We start from the raw sequence: 17,904 nt of genomic DNA on the forward strand, positions 1-17,904 counted from the left end.
TTTGCATAAAGATGTACAAAAATCACAGAAAAATGTTTAGGGCTGTTCAGAAATTATTGGAAATTTTGTAATCTCAAGCCAAATTTCACTTAATGACATCTTTATGAAACTCAAGTCAGCAACTTTCCTGGCATGTGTAAAGTCCTTGAATTTAATTCCCAGTACTGAGAAAGAAAGAAAAAAAATATGTGTAGCGTGACATTATTTGTCTATGGCCATGCCATACTGCCCTGAATGTGCCTGGTCTCATCTAAAACACTACAGTTCAAAAATATAACAAGCGGGCTGGAGAAATGGCTTAGCGGTTAAGCGCTTGCCTGTGAAGCCTAAGGACCACGGTTCGAGGCTCGGTTCCCCAGGTCCCACGTTAGCCAGATGCACAAGGGGGCGCACGCGTCTGGAGTTCGTTTGCAGAGGCTGGAAGCCCTGGCATGCCCATTCTCTCTCTCTCTCCCTCTGTCTTTCTCTCTGTGTCTGTCGCTCTCAAATAAAAAAAAAAAAAATTAAAAAAAATACAACAAGCATGTTTAGGAATGATAGAAGAAAAATGTATCCTTTTTGCTGTAATTAAGTCATTATGTTTAGAAAATACTTTATCTGTAAGCAGAGAGAGACAGAGAAAACACACACACACACACACACACACACACACACACACACACACACACACGGAGAGAGAGAAAATGAGTGCACCAGGGTGTCTAGCTGCTGCATATGAACTCTAGATACATGTGCCACTTTGTGCATCTGGCTTCATGTGAGTACTAGGGAATCAAACCAGGGCCATTAGGCTTTGCAGGCAAGTGCCTTAACTCCTGAGCCATCTCTCCAGCCCCAATCATTATGTTTTTATTAGAGCAGAAAACTTTTAATATACTGTAAACAATACTGCAATTCATAACATACATTAGCTTTCAGTCTGAAACAAGGTGTTTCAGGCAGCATTGGCTGGTTTTGGAGCATGAAGTGTAAAGTGTGTGTTGTGTGTTCAGAACCAAGGCTGTAGTGAAGTGACACAATGCCACATGGGCTAGTGCGGTCAGAAATGCTGCAGATTAATCATACATTTAATTTAAAATTAACTTTAATATTGCGCATTCAGAACCCTTTTACTATTGTCAATTTTTTAATGACCCCACATTCAATTACACATGAGGTCACATCCTGACCCTCAGTTTCGAGACTGTGAAGCAAGCTAGGAGTGAATGCTGAAGAGTGGCTTGGCTGTACTCTAGTTGCATAGTGGGGTACAGGATGTGAGACGGACAAAGTGGCTTAACATTTTGGGGCCTTTCAAGGGAGGTGGGGATCAGTCTGGTCAACTCCATGCCTTCCTTTGTACAGTGCTGGTGCGTTTCCTAAAGTTTCACTTCTCCGGGGGTTGGGACTGTTTTCTGCTCGTTGGAAGCTTTGGCAGTTCAACATAATGTAATGACTTTTCATTGAGTTTTTTGACCCTTAAATGTAGACAGCTGCTGCTGAGGCTACTGTGATTTAGTGCAGTGCAAGTGCAAATGAAGCTTCTTATTTTGGGCTGCTTAAATACTTGCATACTAAAGCACAATGCTGAGTATGGGTAAAGCAAAATGGGTGAAAAAAAGTCTGCTTTTTGGAGAGGAAGCAAATCAGAGAAATGAAGAGATGGTGTTAGGTTAAAAAGCCTCAAGTCTCAGGGGCTAGAGAGATGGCTTAGCAGTTAAGGCGTTTGCCTGCAAGGCCAAAGGATCCTGGTTTGATTCTCCAAGACCCACGTAAGCCAGATGCACAAGAGGGTGCACCTGTTTGGAGTTTGTTTGTAGTGGCTGGAGGCCCTGCTGTGCCCATTCTCTCTGTCTCTGTCTCTCTCTCTCTGCCTCTGTCTCTCACTTGCTTTCTCAAAATGGATAAGTAAAAAAAAAATTAAAAATACTTCAAGTCCCAAACATTTTATATAGACCTGTGCCTTCCTTGGCCCAGTGCATTTTGGCCATGAACTCTCCTTTCCAAGCTCGCTGTGGGCAGGAGTTAGGTTTACAACAATCTCGCCTGTTGTCGGGTGGTGCGGGTGTCATCAAAAATAATGGCGCTTCACTATAGGGCGGGGAGGGAAACCGATCTATATTCTCGGAGTTTTCTGATCTCAGAGATTATGTAGTTTTATTCTCGGAGTTTTCTGATCTCAGAGATTATGTAGGTTCAACACCTCTGGAATATACCCATACCACCCTCCCTTCCCCTAGCCATTGTTCTTCAGCCGAGGTTTACTGATTTGTTTTTGGTTTGGGGATGTGAACTAGCAGAGAGGAAATGAAAGGACGTTCTAGATAATGTCCTAGATTCATTTTTGTTCTTCTGGACTTGTCAAGATTTTAAGGGGCCAGATAGCTTACTTTGGTGCATGTTGTGTTTTTGTTTAAAATAGGTCGTGCACCCAGGAATGCAGTCAAACTCTAATGGTGACTAAGTGCCGGAAAGCTGAGATTGAGGGGGCCAAGTGGAAAAATGAGCCTGAGGCAAGAGGAGGGCTGGGAAAATGGCATTTCAGCCCTGCCCACGGGCCCAGTTAGAGATTCCTCTGTGCATTAACAGCTATAAGGAGATTTATTTACAAGTTGTGAATCTTTTTTTTTTTTTGAGGGGAACACCCCGGCTTTACATGAAAGCTGTGAGAGAACTGGTCAGCCAGAGGCCATTTCAATGGTGAGGGTAAGGCCTTTATTGATTTCCAAGGGGCACGTGTTCCTATCCTTCCAGTCTCTTTTTTTTTTTCCCTCTGCCTCATTCCATTTGATTGGTTAGTGACAGGTTCCCATAGGGAGAGAGGTAACTGTTTTCAAAGAAAGCATGCTTTTTTCCTCTCCTGATTTTTCAGATGCTGAAGCCAGACACATGTGCCACCTTGTGCATCTGGCTTTATGTGGATACTGAGGAATCGAACCCAGGTTCTTAGACTTTCCAGGCAAGCACCTTAACCACTCAGTTACCTCTCTAACCCTACATCTTATATTTTTTAAATTTTTATTTATTTTTTTGAGAGAAAGAGAGATACACAGAAATAGGAAGGAGAGAGAGAGAGAGAGAGAGAGAGAGAGAGAGAGAGAGAGAGAAAACAGAAACAGAGAGAATGAATGGTTGTGCCAGGGCCTCCAGCCACTGCAAACGAACTCCAGATGCATGCACCCCTTGTGCATTTGGCTTACGTGGGTCCTGGGGAATTGAACCTGGGTCCTTTGGCTTTTCAGGCAAATGCCGTAAGTGCTAAGCCATCTCTCCAGCCCCATCCATCTTTAATTTTGATTAACCCTTCTCCCACATCCTCCTCTCCTCTGTCCCCTCTCCTGACCCCACATAGACCATTTCATCCCCAGTATTCTGCCCCTCTACTTACATATCTACTATATTGAATCAGTATTTAATAATTGTTTTATGGTACATGTCTGCAAACTTGTGTTTCAGGTTTTCTTACTATTTCACTGTGTGAACACCAGTGACTGTTTTTAGCCACTGTTGAACATGGATAGCAGAATGCTGAATAGATTTCTATCAGGTCTCTAAAAGTTAGAGAGGAAATGTGTATCTATAGGGTTGTTGTTTTCTCTCTATTGCTATCCTTTGATTCTCTTGTTTTCCTCTGTGCATCATTTCAAATTTAATAGACTCAAACTTGTATGCTTTATAATTCATATATCTTTTTTGAGGCAAGCCCAACAGACTGGCTTTTTTTTTTTTTTTTTTTTGTGAGAGAGAGCAAGAGCAAGAGAGTGAGAGTGAGACAGAATTTGTGCTCCAGGGCCTCTAGCCACTGTAATCAAACTCCAGGCACATGTGCCACCTTGTGTGTGTGTGTGTGTGTGTGTGTGTGACCTTGTGCATGTGTCACCTTGTGTGTCTGGCTTACATGAGATCTGGGGAGTCAGACATGGGTCCTTAGGTATCACAGGCAAGTGCCTTAACCATTAAGCCATATCTCTAGTCCGATTCATACTTTTAAAAAATTGTGTAATCAGGAAATGATTGGCATTCTTCATTGGAAATATATGTATTTCATCTTTTTTTCAAGTTTTTTTTTTATTAACAACTTCTATGATTATAAAAATATCCATAGTAATACCCTTCCTCCCCCAACTTTCCCCTTTGAAACTCCATTCTCCATCATATCTCCTCCCCCTCTCAGTCTCTTTTTTTTTTGATGTCATGATCTTTTCCTCCTCTTATGATGGTCTTGTGTAGGTAGTGTCAGGCACTGTGAGGTCATGGATATCCAGGGCATTTTGTGTCTTGGGGGAGCATGTTGTAAGGAGTCCTACCCTTCCTTTGGCTCTTACATTCTTTCCGCCAACTCTTCTGCAATAGACCCTGAGCCTTGGAAGGTGTGATAGAGATATTGCAGTACTGAGCACTCTGGTCACTTCTTTGCAGCAACATGATGCCTTCTGAGTCATCCCAAGGTCACTGCCATCTGAAAAGAGAAGAATTCACTGTGTATCCCAGGCTGACCTTTAATTTACAGTGGATCCTCCACCTTTAGCCTTGGATTGCAGGTGTGTGCTACCACATTTAGCTTGATTTCCTTTAAAAAACTTATTATATTGTAGTATGAGACAGCAATCTCAATCATGTTTTTAAGTTTATTGGTACATGTCCAGTTTTATGAACAACATCTGTTATTATTTATTTGATGCTGGGGATTGAACCCAGAGATGTTCACATGCACATTGGCTCTTTCATTGAACTGTGTTACACTCCCTACACAAACTCCTATAATTTTTTTTTCATTTTGAGGCAGGGTCTCATTTTAGCACAGACTGACTTGTAACTCACTGTGTATCCCAGACTGGCATCAAACTCATGGTGATCCTCCTACCTCAGCTTCCCGAGTGCTGGGATTATAGGGGTGAGTCACCATGCCTGGCAGTTCTTATAATTTTAAGGAATATTTTTTCTTTTTACTTAAAATGATGTTGTAGAAAAATTGGGAAATAAAACCTAAAAAAGAAAGACATCTAAAGTTGTATATCTAGAGTTAGCTAGTACTATTTGAAAGTATATCTTTTCCAATATTCTTTCTAGACATATATATTCCCTCCCTCCCTGTCTTCCTTCGTTTTTTGAAGTAGGGTCTCACTCTAGCCTAGGCTGACCTGGAATTCACTGTAGTCTCAGGGTGGCCTTGAACCCTATCTCACACAATTAAAAAAAAAAGTGGTAGCACCTGCCTTTAATTCCAGCACTTGGGAAGTGGAGGCAGAAGGATCAGGAGTTCAGGGCTAGTCTTGACTACATAGTGAGTATGATGCCAGCCTGGACTATGTAAAACCTTATCTCAAAAAACCAAACCAGCCGGGCATGGTGGTGCACGCTTTTAATCCCAGCACTTGGGAGGCAGAGGTGGGAGAGTTGCCCTGAGTTCAAGGCCACCCTGAAACTATATAGTGAATTCTAGGTCAGCCTGGGCTAGAGTGAGACTTTACCTCAGAAAAAACAACAAAACAAAAAACCAAACCAAACCAAACCAAATTAAACCAAACCAGAGTTTGGTGTTTATTGCCTACTTCCAATGTCTTCTTGTTGAACAGAACTAGGAATATAAGAAATATAATTGTTCCTATCAACAAACACTGATGTTCATAAAACATTCAGTAAATGATAACCGTGTCTGGCACATTTTTAATTATTTATTTGCAAGGAGAGAGAATGAGAGTATGTGTGGTAGAGCCTCTTGCTGATACAAATGAACTCCAGGTTCATGTGCTATTTTGTGCATCTGGCTTTATGTGGGTACTGGGGAATCAAATCCAGGGCATTAAGCTTTGTAAGCGAGCACTTTAATCACTGAGCCATCTCTCCAGTCCTATTTTTTGGTTTTTTGAGGTAGGGTCTCACTCTGGTCCAAGCTGACCTAGAATTTACTATGTAGTCTCAGGGTGGCCTCGAACTCTGGGCAAGCCTCCTACCTTTACCACCTGAGTGCTGGGACTAAAGGCGTGCGCCACCACACCCAGCTTGTCTGGCACATTTTAAGCACCATAGTAAATATTAGTCAAATAAATTGCTCTTGAAATAATGATCCAGAGATTATAACATTTGATTTATATACTATTTATATATACTTGTATTATATTTACATACTATATACTGCATTATTATATAATAATATTTACTTTAAATTCTAAGAATATATTTGTATGTGTATATATTATATACATATATATATATGTGTGTATATATATATATACATATATATATATATATTTTTTTTTTCAAAGTAGGGTCTCATTTTGGCCCAGGCTGACCTATGCAATCCCAGGATGGCCTCAAACTCATGGTGATCCTTCTACCTCTGCCTCCTGAGTGCTGGAATTAAAGGTATGCACCACCATGCCCGGTACATTTATATATTTTTTACTTATATAGTTATGTATAATAAATATATATAAAGCTTTATAATTTATATAGCAAATAACATATGTCATATCTATGTACTTTAAACTTTGTAGTGGAGGCATTAACTCTAGGGCATTCCTTATACATGCTAGGCAGGCAAGTAACCACTCATATACATTATCAGCCCTAAATTATTTTTTCATAGTATTCAGTTTTATTAACTGAACTCTGCTTAGTATATTGAAAATATCTTCAGCAGAGTTTGAAATAAAATTCATTTCAAGGTAGTTTTTTTGTTTTGCATCGTGAGATTTATTGTGAGTGTGGTTGGTAAGGTATGAGCAGTGGAAGCCCTCAGGCATGCACAGCTTGCCACTTGTCCACAATTGAGGGTATATGTGACCCCACAGCCATCAGGAATGAGCCACTTCTCAGCCACCCTGTCTTCATAGTCATCTGCATTGAATTTGGTGAAGCCCCACTTCTCTGAGATGTGGATCTTCTGACGGCCAGGAAACTTGAACTTGGCTCTGCACAGGGCCTCAGTCACATGTTCTTTATTTTGCAGCTTGGTGCAGATGGACATGATAATCTGGCCAATATGAACCCTGGCCATTGTGTCCTGGGGTTTCCCCAAATCACCCTGCATACCTGTCTGGAGTCTAGATTGGGAATAGCATGTGATCAGAAATATGGATATTGCTGGACATGGTGGTGCACATCTTTAATCCCAGCACTTGGTAGGCTGAGGTAGGAGGATTGCTGTGAGTTGGAGGCCAGCCTGAGACCACATAGTGAATTCCATGTCAGCCTGGGCTAGAGCAAGACCCTATCTCAAAAACAAAACACAAAAGGCAATCTGGATATCTACCAGAAAACTGTCTCCAAGGTCCCTTAGGGCCACTTGTACAAGCAACAGGTTACTTACTGCACTACCGAGGAGGCTGCTGTTTGCAGCCATTGCGCACTGGGCCACCTTGAGGAAAGGAACCCCGTCAGCTTACTTGGCTGCAGAAGTTAGTGTTCTTATAACCAGAAAATTATTGCTGGAAGACATTCACACTATAAGATTGACATGAAATCATAGATATAAAAATTCTAGGGCTGGAGAGAGAGCTCAGTGGTTAAGGCACTTGCCTGCAAAGCCTAATGACTCGGGTTTGAGTCCCCATTACCCTTGTAAAGTCAGATGCACAGTGGCACATGCGTCTGGAGTTTGTTTGCATTGGCTGGAGCTCCTTGTGCACCCATTCTCTCTGTCTTCTTTCTATCTCTCTGTGCTTGCAAATAAATAAGTAAAATTATTTAAAAAAATTTAAAGGTGGGTGTGGTGGCACATGCTTTTTTTTTAAAATATTTTTTGTTCATTTTTTATTTATTTATTTGAGAGTGACAGACAGAGAGAAAGACAGATAGAGGGGGAGAGAGAGAATGGGCGCGCCAGGGCTTCCAGCCACTGCAAATGAACTCCAGACGCGTGTGCCCCCTTGTGTATCTGGCTAACGTGGGACCTGGGGAACCGAGCCTCGAACCGGGGTCCTTAGGCTTCACAGGCAAGCGCTTAACCGCTAAACCATCTCTCCAGCCCCAGCACATGCTTTTAATCACAGCACTTGGGAAGCAGAGATAGGAGGATCTCTGTGAGTTCAAGGCCACCCTGAGATTAAATAGTGAATTCCAGGTCAGCCTGAGCTAGAGTGAAACCTTACCTTGAAAGAAAAATTGTTTTTAAAATTTAAGCTGGGCATGGTGGAGTGCTTGTAATCCCAGCACTCAGAGGCTAAGTTAGAAGAATCACTTGAGGCCAGCCTGGGCTACAGAGAGAGACCCTTCCTCAAAAGAAAATTAAATGTCAGAGCTGGGGAGATAGCTGAGTGGATAAGGTGCTTCTTGCACGATTGTGAAAACTAGAGTTTGTGTCCCAGGTACCCATATAAAATGCCAAATGGCTTTGGTGGTCCTGCTATGATCCCAATGCTCTGGAGGCAGGGATAGGGCATGTCCAGGGCAAGCTGTCTAGCTAGACTAGCTGAGTTGGTGAGTTCTGGGTTCAAGTAAGAGACCTGTCTCAGTGGCAAGTAATCAAGGAGGATACCCAGTATCAAGTCTGGTCTATCTATACACACACACACACACACACACGTGTGTACATATACCCATATACATATAAACATGCATATATGCATGTACACATACACATTGGTTTTTTTTGGTTTTTTGAGGTAGGGTCTCACTGTAGCTCAGGCTGACTTGGAATTCCTTCTGTAGTCTCAAGCTTGTCTTCAACTCACGGCAGTCTTCCTACCCCTGCCTCCCAAGTGCTGGGATTAAAGGTGTGTGCCACCATGCCCAGCAAAAACCTTTTTTAACAATAAGAAGAAAGCCATTCTTTCCTTAAAATAACAGAAAGGGTTGGGGAGATGACTCAGTGGTAAGAGTGCTGCTCAGCATGAGGACCAGAGTTTGGATTCCCATTACCCATGTAAAAAGCCAGGTGGGGTTGAACATGCCTGGAATCCAACACTGCAGAAGATGGAGACAAGAGAATCATTGGGGCTTGCTCGCCAGACAGTCTAGCCAAAAACTTAGGAGCTTCAGATTCAGTGAGACCCTGTTTCAAGGAATTGGACAGATGAGTGATAGAAGTAGACACCCGATAACCTCCTCTGGCCACACATTTGCACACACATGTGCATGTTTCATGCACACGTCACATGAACACACTAACACAATTGTAGTGATAAAAAGACATGTCAAAATCATGAAAATAAGGAAAGATTAGAAACTGCTATGGGCTAGAGGAAATAGTGATTTATAATGTGGAATCCTAGATTAGATCTTGGAGACAGAAAAATACGCTAGTGGAGAACTGGTGAACTTTGAATAAAATCTGGAGGTTGTTAATACTTTAATAATGTACTGGTGTTAAATTCTTAGTTTGGACAAATGTTCCATGGTTATGTAAGCTAATAAAACTGGGGAAGCTTAAGGGAGTTCCCTATCCTGTATAGGAGGAGGAGAATCTTGAGGGATTAGGAAAATGATTCATTTTTACATTGTTAATCTTTCCTACTATGTAACTGTGTTGCTTTTGTTTTTGTTGTCTTTTTCAAGATAGTGTCTTACTTTAGCCCAGGCTGACCTGGAACTTATTCTGTAGTTCTAGGCTGACCTTGAATTTAGTGACCTTCCACCTCTGCCTTCTGAATGCTGGGATTAAAGATGTGCACCACCATGCCTGGCTTGTGTGGTTTTTTTCTCCAGTCTTGTAATTCATTATTTTACTGATCAAAAGGAATTATTCTGGGCTGGAGAGGTGGCTCAGTGGTTAAAGGCGCTTGCTTACAAAGCCTGTCAGCCAGGATTCAATTCTCTAGTACCCATTTAAAACCAAATGCAAAGTGACATATGTGTCTAGTGTTTATTTCCAGTGGCAAGAAGCCCTGGAAAGTATTTTAAAAAAGAATTACTCTATACAAATAAATGAGGCCAAGAGGCAGAAATGGACTAGATTTTTGTCTGCCCAAACTATCCTTTCAAGTATGTACCCATTAGACTCATGAAAGCAAGACTTGCTTGCTGGCTTTTAGTTAAGGATGGTAAATGTGAAAGTCTAAGGGAAGGTAAGGAGGAATGTGTCTTCCCTTGGCCATGAATTTCTAGGTAGACATAGTTGCCACTGTGTGTCCCAAGCAGTGTACCTTGCCTTGTCAAGTGGAACAAGTCATAGACACAAAGGGAAAGTGTAGTTATCTAAAATGGAAATTTCAAATTCTTGTCTATGATGTCAAATTTTTGTCTAAAGGTATCTCACAAAGGACTTCTGAGTTCTTCTCCCCTGTCTACTCACTTCAAACTATACCACACCTCCTGCTGGTGTGCCAGCCTGTCTCTTGCTGCTGTTACTTTCTTCATCCAAAAATTTCATTTACACACCCTATCTAATTTTTTCAAATGTTAAAACATTTAAATATTAAGACATACTGGGGCTGGAGAGATTGCCTAGTGGTTAAGGCACTTGTCTGCAATGCCAAAGGACCTAAGTTTGATTCCCTAGGCCCACGTAAGCCAGATGTGCAAGGTGGTGTATGTATCTGGAGTTCATTTGCAGTGGCTGGAGGCCCTGGCATGCCCATTCTCTCTCTCTCAAATAAATAAATTTATAAAAGATATTAAGACATACAGAAAAGTTGAATGAATTTTACAATGTACACTCATATATTCAACACTTAGATTCTATAATTATTTGGCCATATTTGCTTAATAATGCTTTAAAAATGGGTTATGGATACTGATACACTTATTTGAACATACATACCAGTCAAATTCACAGTGATCCACACTCATCCTCCTGAATGTTGGAATTAAAGGCGTGTACCACCACACCTGGCTTGTTGCAGTTTTGCTAGATGCATACAGACTTAGATATCCCCAAACCCTTCAAGATTTAGATATAGAACATAATCCCAGAAAATTTCCATATATTCCTTCCCAGTCAGTTCTCATCCTGGTGGTATTTACTATTTTGATTTTTTCATCTTAGGCTAGTTAACATCTTTCTCAAGTTCATGTGAATGAAATCATATAATATATTTAAGTTTTTTTTTTAAGAGAATCAGTGGGTCAGGGTTTTTTTACAGTTTTTTTTTTAATTTTATTTTTATTTATTTATTTGAAAGTGACAGAGAAAGAGGTAGACAGAGAGAGAGAGAGAGAGAGAGAGAAAATGGGCGTGCCAGGGCCTCCAGCCACTGCAAACGAACTCCAGATGCATGCACCCCCTTGTGCATCTGGCTAATGTGGATCCTGGGGAATCGAGCCTCGAACCAGGGTCCTTAGGCTTCACAGGCAAGCGCTTAACTGCTAAGCCACCTCTCCAGTCCTGTTCTTTTTTAAAAAATATATTTTATTTATTTATTTATTTATTTTTGAGAGAGAGAGAGAGAGAGAGAGAGAATGGGCACGCCAGGGCCTCCAGCCACTGCAAATGAACTCCAGGTGCATGTGCCACCTGTGCATCTGGCTTACATGGGTCGTGGAGAGTTGAAATGGGATCCTTTGGCTTTGTAGGCAAGTGCCTAAACCGCTAAGCCATCTCTCCAACCCTGTAAGTTTCTTTTATTCAGCACAATGTTTTAATACATTGCTATGTTTTTGTAAATATTTTATTTTTATTTATTTATTTGAGAGAGAGAATAAGGCAAAGGGAGGGAGGGAAGAAGAGAGGGAGAGAAAGAATGGGAGCACCAGGGCCTCCAGCCACTGCAAACGAACTTCAGATTTATGTGCCACCTTGAGCATCTGGCTTACGTGGGTCCTGGAGGGTCGAACCGAGGTCCTTTGGCTTTGCAGGCAGGTACCTTAACCACTAAGCCATCTCTCCAGCTCTACATTATTATGCTTATCAGAGCTTTTTTCTTTTCCATCGTTGAATAGGATCCCATTGTATGAACATACCACAGTGTACTTAACCTTCTTCTCTTTATACATGCTTGGGGTGTTGACTGCTTTTATCTATTATGACTGACATTCCCTAGAAACATTCTTGAGGGTTTTTGTGGACATAAAGTTTTATTTTGGGTAATTAGTAGGTCTTAAAGTAGGTGGCACACATCTTTAATCCCAGCATTCAGGAGGTGGAGGTAGGAGGGTTACTGTGAGTTTGAAACCAGCCTGGGACTACAGAGTGAGTTCCAGGTCATCCTGGGCTAGAGTGAGGCCCTACCTAGAAAAAAGCAACACAAAACAACGACAACAAAAACACATGTTAAAGAACAGGTTTACAACAAACTGCTAGGAATCCAGGTGAGGTGGTGCACTCCTGTAACCCTGCATGTGTTGTGGGTGGGTGGGTATAGAAGGAGGAGGGCCAGTAGTTTGTCGTCTTTGGCTGCACAGCAAATTTGAGGACAGCCTGAGGTACATAAGACTCAGCCTCCAAAAACAAAACTATTTTAAATTACAAAAACCTCTACTAGATCTCCACAATGGCTGTGCCATTTTGCTTTTCTACCAACAGTGTAGGAAATTTCCTTATTGGTCTTTTAAAAACAGAAATTGGGACTGGAGAGATGGCTTGTGGTTAAAGTTTGATTCCTCAGTACCCACGTAAGCCAGATGCTCAAGGTGGCACACACATCTAGAGTTCATTTTCAGTGGCTAGAGGCCCTGGCATACCCATTCTCTCTCTCTCATAAATAAACAAATAGCTGGGTGTGGTGGTGCATGCCTTTAATCCCAGCCCTCTGGAGGCAGAGGTAGGAGGATCCCTGTGAGTTTGAGGCCACCCTGACACTACAGAGTGAATTCCAGGTCAGCCTGAGCTGGAGTGAGACCCTACCTTGAAAAACTAAAATAAAAAAATAAAAATAAAAATAGTTAAAAACAAAACAAAACACCCCAGAAATTGGGCATGCTTCTAATCCTAGCACTTGAGAATCTGAAGGAGAATTTTAAGTTCAGGACCAGCCTGGGCAAGTGTGTGTTTGTACATACATACATACATACATACATACATACATACATACATATGTGAATATATGTATATACATATATATGTGAATATATATATATGTGTATTTGGAGAGAGTGGAAGAAAGAGAGAAAACTACTTGCCCCTTGTCAGATATATATTTTGTAACTCTCTTCTTCTCAGACTGTGGCTTCTGCATTTATTGTGGTAAATGTGTCCTTTAATTTTTTTTAAATTTATTTAGTTTATGAGAGAGAGAGAGAGAGAGAGAGAGAGAGAGAGAGAGAGAGGGATAGAAAGAATATGAGCATGCCAGGTCCTTGTGCCACTGTAAGTAATGTCTGGATGCATGTGCTACTTTTTGCATATGGCTTTATGTGGATACTAGGGAATTGAACCTAGGCTGTTAGGATTTGCAAGCAAGTGCCTTTAACTGTTGAGCCGTCTCTCCCTCCCAAAATTCTTTAATATTGGTAAATCCAATTTATCAGATTTTTCTTTAAAACTTTTTCTTTCTGTGTACTAAGAAAACTTCCCACCCTTCTGGACAGTCAGATTTATATATATTAATAGCTTTATAGTTTTAGACTTGGTGTTTAAGTTGTGTTCTATAAACTTTTCTTGTTAGGTATGAGGTAGGTGTCAGGACTCATTATTTTCTATATGGATATCCAGGAGTTCCAACACATTTTTGTCATCAGTTTTCCATTAGATTGTTTTGATATCACTAGAGACACTTCAATTTAAAGGACAGGCTTTTCTCTTAGCTTTCTGGTTACCTAAGCATGGAGAAAGAAATTATCCATTATTGGTTTCAAAATTCCCTTTAATAATATTTGGTTATATTCTGAATATTTCTGAGTCCTAACTCAGCAAGTCCATGGAATTTTCTCTTGTTGGCCATGAGTTGTAGTGACTGAATTTTCTGTTCTGTTTGAACATAGAATGGCCAGCATTCCAGTGAAAGAACGGGTGAAGGTGTCTCAGAACTGGAGGCTGGGACGCTGCCGAGAGAGGGTTCTGCTGAAGTGGAGATGCAGGCAAGTATTTTCTTGATTCTTTTAAATGTTCCTGGAACAAAAGCACATAATGAAAAGTGAGAACTAAGTTCCAGTGAAAGAGGGCCTATCTCTGGTAGGCTAGTTACTGGTGCCCCTTCAAATACCGAGAGTCCATTAGGAGGATAACTGCTAACACATTTGAAAGAAAGATGATGAAAAATGTACTTTGTTTTAACAATTTTCATACCTTTATGACTATGAAAAATAAGTAGGGCTAGAGAGATGGTTTAGTGGTTAAGGTACTTGCCTATAAACCTAAGAACTCATGTTCGGCTTATGTGGTCCTGGGGAATCGAACTTGGGTCCTTTGGCTTTGCAGGCAAGCACCTTAACCACTAAGCCATCTCTCCAGTCCAAATATTTTTCTTTAAATCTTCTACTCTACTTCTTCCTCTTGAATTCTTTAGGACTCTTTACTACTTAAAAAAATTATTTATTTATTTGCATACAGAGAGAGAGAAAGAAAGGGCACACTAGGGTCTCCAGCCACTACAAACAAACTCCATATGCATGCACCACTGTATATCTGGCTTTATGTGGGTTAGTGGGGAATTGAACCCAGGTTGTTAGGCTAGCTTCTTATCCTCTGAGCTATCTCTCCAGCCCCTTTCTTTACTATTATTTATTTCTTTTGGGGTTTTTTTGTGGTGCAGGGGATTGAACCCAGTGCATTGTACATGATGGGCAAGTGCTCTATCATTGAGCTATACCTCCACCCCATATCCTGTACTTTATTAAAAATGCTTGGGCATATATGTTACTGGAAATAGAACTCAGAAAAAGTATTAGGAAATTTTGGTAATGGCTGTGGTACTGTTAATGCCACATTTGTGCTTCATCAGTGCTGAATGAAGTATTTGATAATTATGACTTGACTCCTTACCAAATAAGCATTTCTTGTTGATTGGTTGTGGTTAATAGAGAGCTTTGTGGTAGAGAGCCTGTGCTAATAGATATAGGCAAGTTGCCTCTTGTGAACCCGTCTCTTTGTGTCCTACTTCCACAGGTTTAACTGATACAAGTTGACATGGATGATGTGGTAGTGTTGTCAAAGAAGTTATGGCACATTTTTTTTTTTATTTGCTTTTTTGCTTTTTCAAGGTAGGGTCTCACTGTAGCCCAGGCTGACCTGGAATTCACTCTGTAGTCTCAGGGTGGCCTTGAACTCACAGCAATCCTCCTACCTCTGCCTCCCAAGTGCTGGGATTAAAGGCATGTGCCACTATACCCAGACAGATAGATTTTTATAGTGAAAGACTTCCTTCTGCTTTCCACTATGCCTGGTGGTATTTTTTTATTTTATTATTTTATGGTTTTAAACTTTTATTTATATGTGTGTGCGCATGTGTATGGGTGTGCTAGAGCCTCTTGCTCCTGCATACAAATACTAGGCACTTGAGTCACTTTTTTTTTTTTTTTTTTTTTTCCAGTTTATTACTCTAACCCTGGCTGGCCTCAAACTCACAGTGATGCTCCTACCTCAACCTCCTGAGTTCTGGGATTAAAGGTGTGTGCCACCACACCTGGTCCTTTGTGCCACTTTTTTGCATTGAGCTTACACGGGTGGCTTGGGAATTGAACCCCATACCAGCAGGCTTTGTAATCAAACACCTTTCATTGCTGAGCCATCTTCCCAGCCTTGCCCTTTTTTTTTTTTTTTTTTTTTTTTTGTTTGTTTTGTGTTTTTGAGGTAGGGTCTCGCTCTGGCCCAGGCTAACCTGGAATTCACTATGTAGTCTTAAACTGGCCTTGAACTCAAGGAAGGTAATCCTCCTACCTTTGCCTCCCAAGTTCTGGGATTAAAGTTGTGCACTACCACACCCAGCTTCTTGCTCTCTTTTTTAAACAGGGTCACATATATAGTCCAGGGCTGGTCTTACACTTGCTGTCCTTCTGCCTTGGCCTCCCAAGTGCATATGCTACCATACCCAACCGTTTGTGTCTTTAGACACTAGAGAGTAATTTTTTTTCTTTCTTTTTTTTTTTTTTTAAGGAGCTAGGGTCAACCCAGGCTGACCTGAAATTCACTATGTAGTCTTCAGGTGGCCTTGAATTTACAGAGATCCGCCTACCTCTGTCTCTTGAGTGCCAGGATTAAAAGTGTGCACCACCACACCTGGCTTCCTTTTTTTTTAAATTTTCTTTTCTTTCCTTTTTTTTTTCTTTTTTTGGTTTGCCTAGGTAGGGTCTTGCTCTAGCTCAGACTGATCTGGAATTCACTATGTAGTCTCAAGGTGGTCTTGAACTCATGGCAATCCTACCTCTGCCTCCTGAGTGCTGGGATTAAAGGCATGTACCACCACACCCGGCTTGTTTTTTAATTTTGAAAAAATATTTTTTATTTATCAGAGAGAAAAGCTGACAGAGAGAATGAACATGGGTGCACCAGGGCTTCCTGTCACTGCAAATGACCTCCTGATGCATGTGCCACTTAGTACATCTTGTTTTATATGGGTACTAGGGAATCAAACCTGGGTCATCAGGCCTTGCAACTTTTAACTGCTGAGCAATCTTTTTTTAAAAAAAGATTTAAAGAAATATTTATTTTAGTTTTTATTTATTTATTTGAGAGTGACAGAGAGAGAAGGAGAGAAAGAATGGGCGTGCCAGGACTGCCAGCCACTGCAAATGAACTCCAGATGTGTGCGCCCCCTTGTGCATCTGGCTAACGTGGGTCCTGAGGAATTGAGCCTGGAACCGGGGTCCTTCAGCTTCACAGGCAAGCTTAACCACTAAGCCATCTCTCCAGCCCTGCTGAGCAATCTTTACAGCCATAATTTCATTAAAAAATTATTTGGGGGGGCTGAGTGTGGTGGTGCGTGCCTTTAATTCCAGCATTCGGTAGAGGTAGGAGGATTGTTGTGAGTTTGAGGCCAGCCTAAATTACATAGTGAATTCCAGGTCAGCCTGGGCCAGAGTGAGACCCTACCTCAAAAAAACCAAAAACAACCCACTTCATTTATTTAAGAAGGAGAGGCAGAGAGACAGTGAAAGAAGTGGGCAGAGAGTGAGAGATGTAGGGTGGGGTGGGGAGAGACTATAGGTACACCAGGGCCTTCTGCTACTACAAACAAATTCAGATGCATGAGTCACTTTGGGTATCTGGGTTTACTTGGGTATGGGGGAATTGAATTTAAGCCATCAGGCTTTGCAAATAAGTGCCTTTAACCACTGAGCCGTTTCTCTAGCCCCAAGAGTCATTTCTGTAGTACGATTTTGTTCTTTTGGGCACTAAGCTTCGAGTAGTTTGGCAAATAAATATACGGAACAGTTAGCAGGCTGCCCCAGGATTTTTCACTGTTCACCTGGTATGAACCTGGTTTCTTGTCCTAGGCAAATGGCTATTTACCAGATAACTCTACACACATTAATTCCAATACCCTCATTTGCTGTCTACCTGAATGTGCCACACACTCACGCAAAGGATGTCTAAGAAGAATGTGCACAAAGAGTGAGAATGCAAGCTTCGGTATACACTACACATTGCATATAATATATGCACACACTTGTAAAAGCCTCACGAACAGAAACTTACTTACTACAAAGTCCAAGCTGCATTTAATGGCCCGTCAAGTCAATTTGCAGAACTTTTCCACATTCCCATGACGCTTGTTTTAAGGAGCCTGGGGAAGAACCACAGCCCAGTTTACTCAGACAGGCTTGGCAGTGGGAGATGGTGTCTGTACATGGGGATGAGTCAGCTGTCCCTTTGCCTTTCTTGAGACCTGGTAGCTGTAGGACTGTTAGGTAGGATAAGACAGATGGGCTATCTGCCTTGAGGGTGAGGCTTAGTCCCTACCAGAGAACATTTCCCGCCCTCTCTCCTTCCTTCCTTCCCTTCCACCCTCTGTTCCTTCCTTGTTTTTGGAGATAAGGTCTCATGTAGCCCGTTAGCTTCAAAATCATATATATCTGAAGAAATCTTTGAACTCCTGATTCTCTTTCCTTATTTTTCTGAGTGCAGTATTACAAGTGTGTGCCACAGCACCTAGAATAGTGTTTTTTCTT

The 17,904-nt window shown here is 41.3% G+C and overlaps 1 protein-coding gene and 1 non-coding gene across 2 annotated transcripts in view; one reads left to right on the forward strand and one right to left on the reverse strand.

Annotated features, from left to right (window-relative positions):
• Positions 1-17,904, forward strand: part of Fbxw4 (F-box and WD repeat domain containing 4) — a 111,001-nt gene that overhangs the window by 17,917 nt on the left and 75,180 nt on the right. The window contains exon 2 of the mRNA XM_004659425.2: positions 13,780-13,875. Within this exon, the coding sequence (XP_004659482.2) occupies positions 13,780-13,875 (96 nt within the window). The remainder of the gene's footprint in view (positions 1-13,779; positions 13,876-17,904) is intronic.
• Positions 7,240-7,377, reverse strand: LOC123457789. The gene has a single exon (XR_006635158.1). It is a non-coding gene; the product is annotated as a small nucleolar RNA SNORA70 (small nucleolar RNA).

Source organism: Jaculus jaculus, chromosome 1 (assembly GCF_020740685.1).
Source record: "Jaculus jaculus isolate mJacJac1 chromosome 1, mJacJac1.mat.Y.cur, whole genome shotgun sequence".
NCBI classification, from domain to species: Eukaryota; Metazoa; Chordata; class Mammalia; order Rodentia; family Dipodidae; genus Jaculus; species Jaculus jaculus.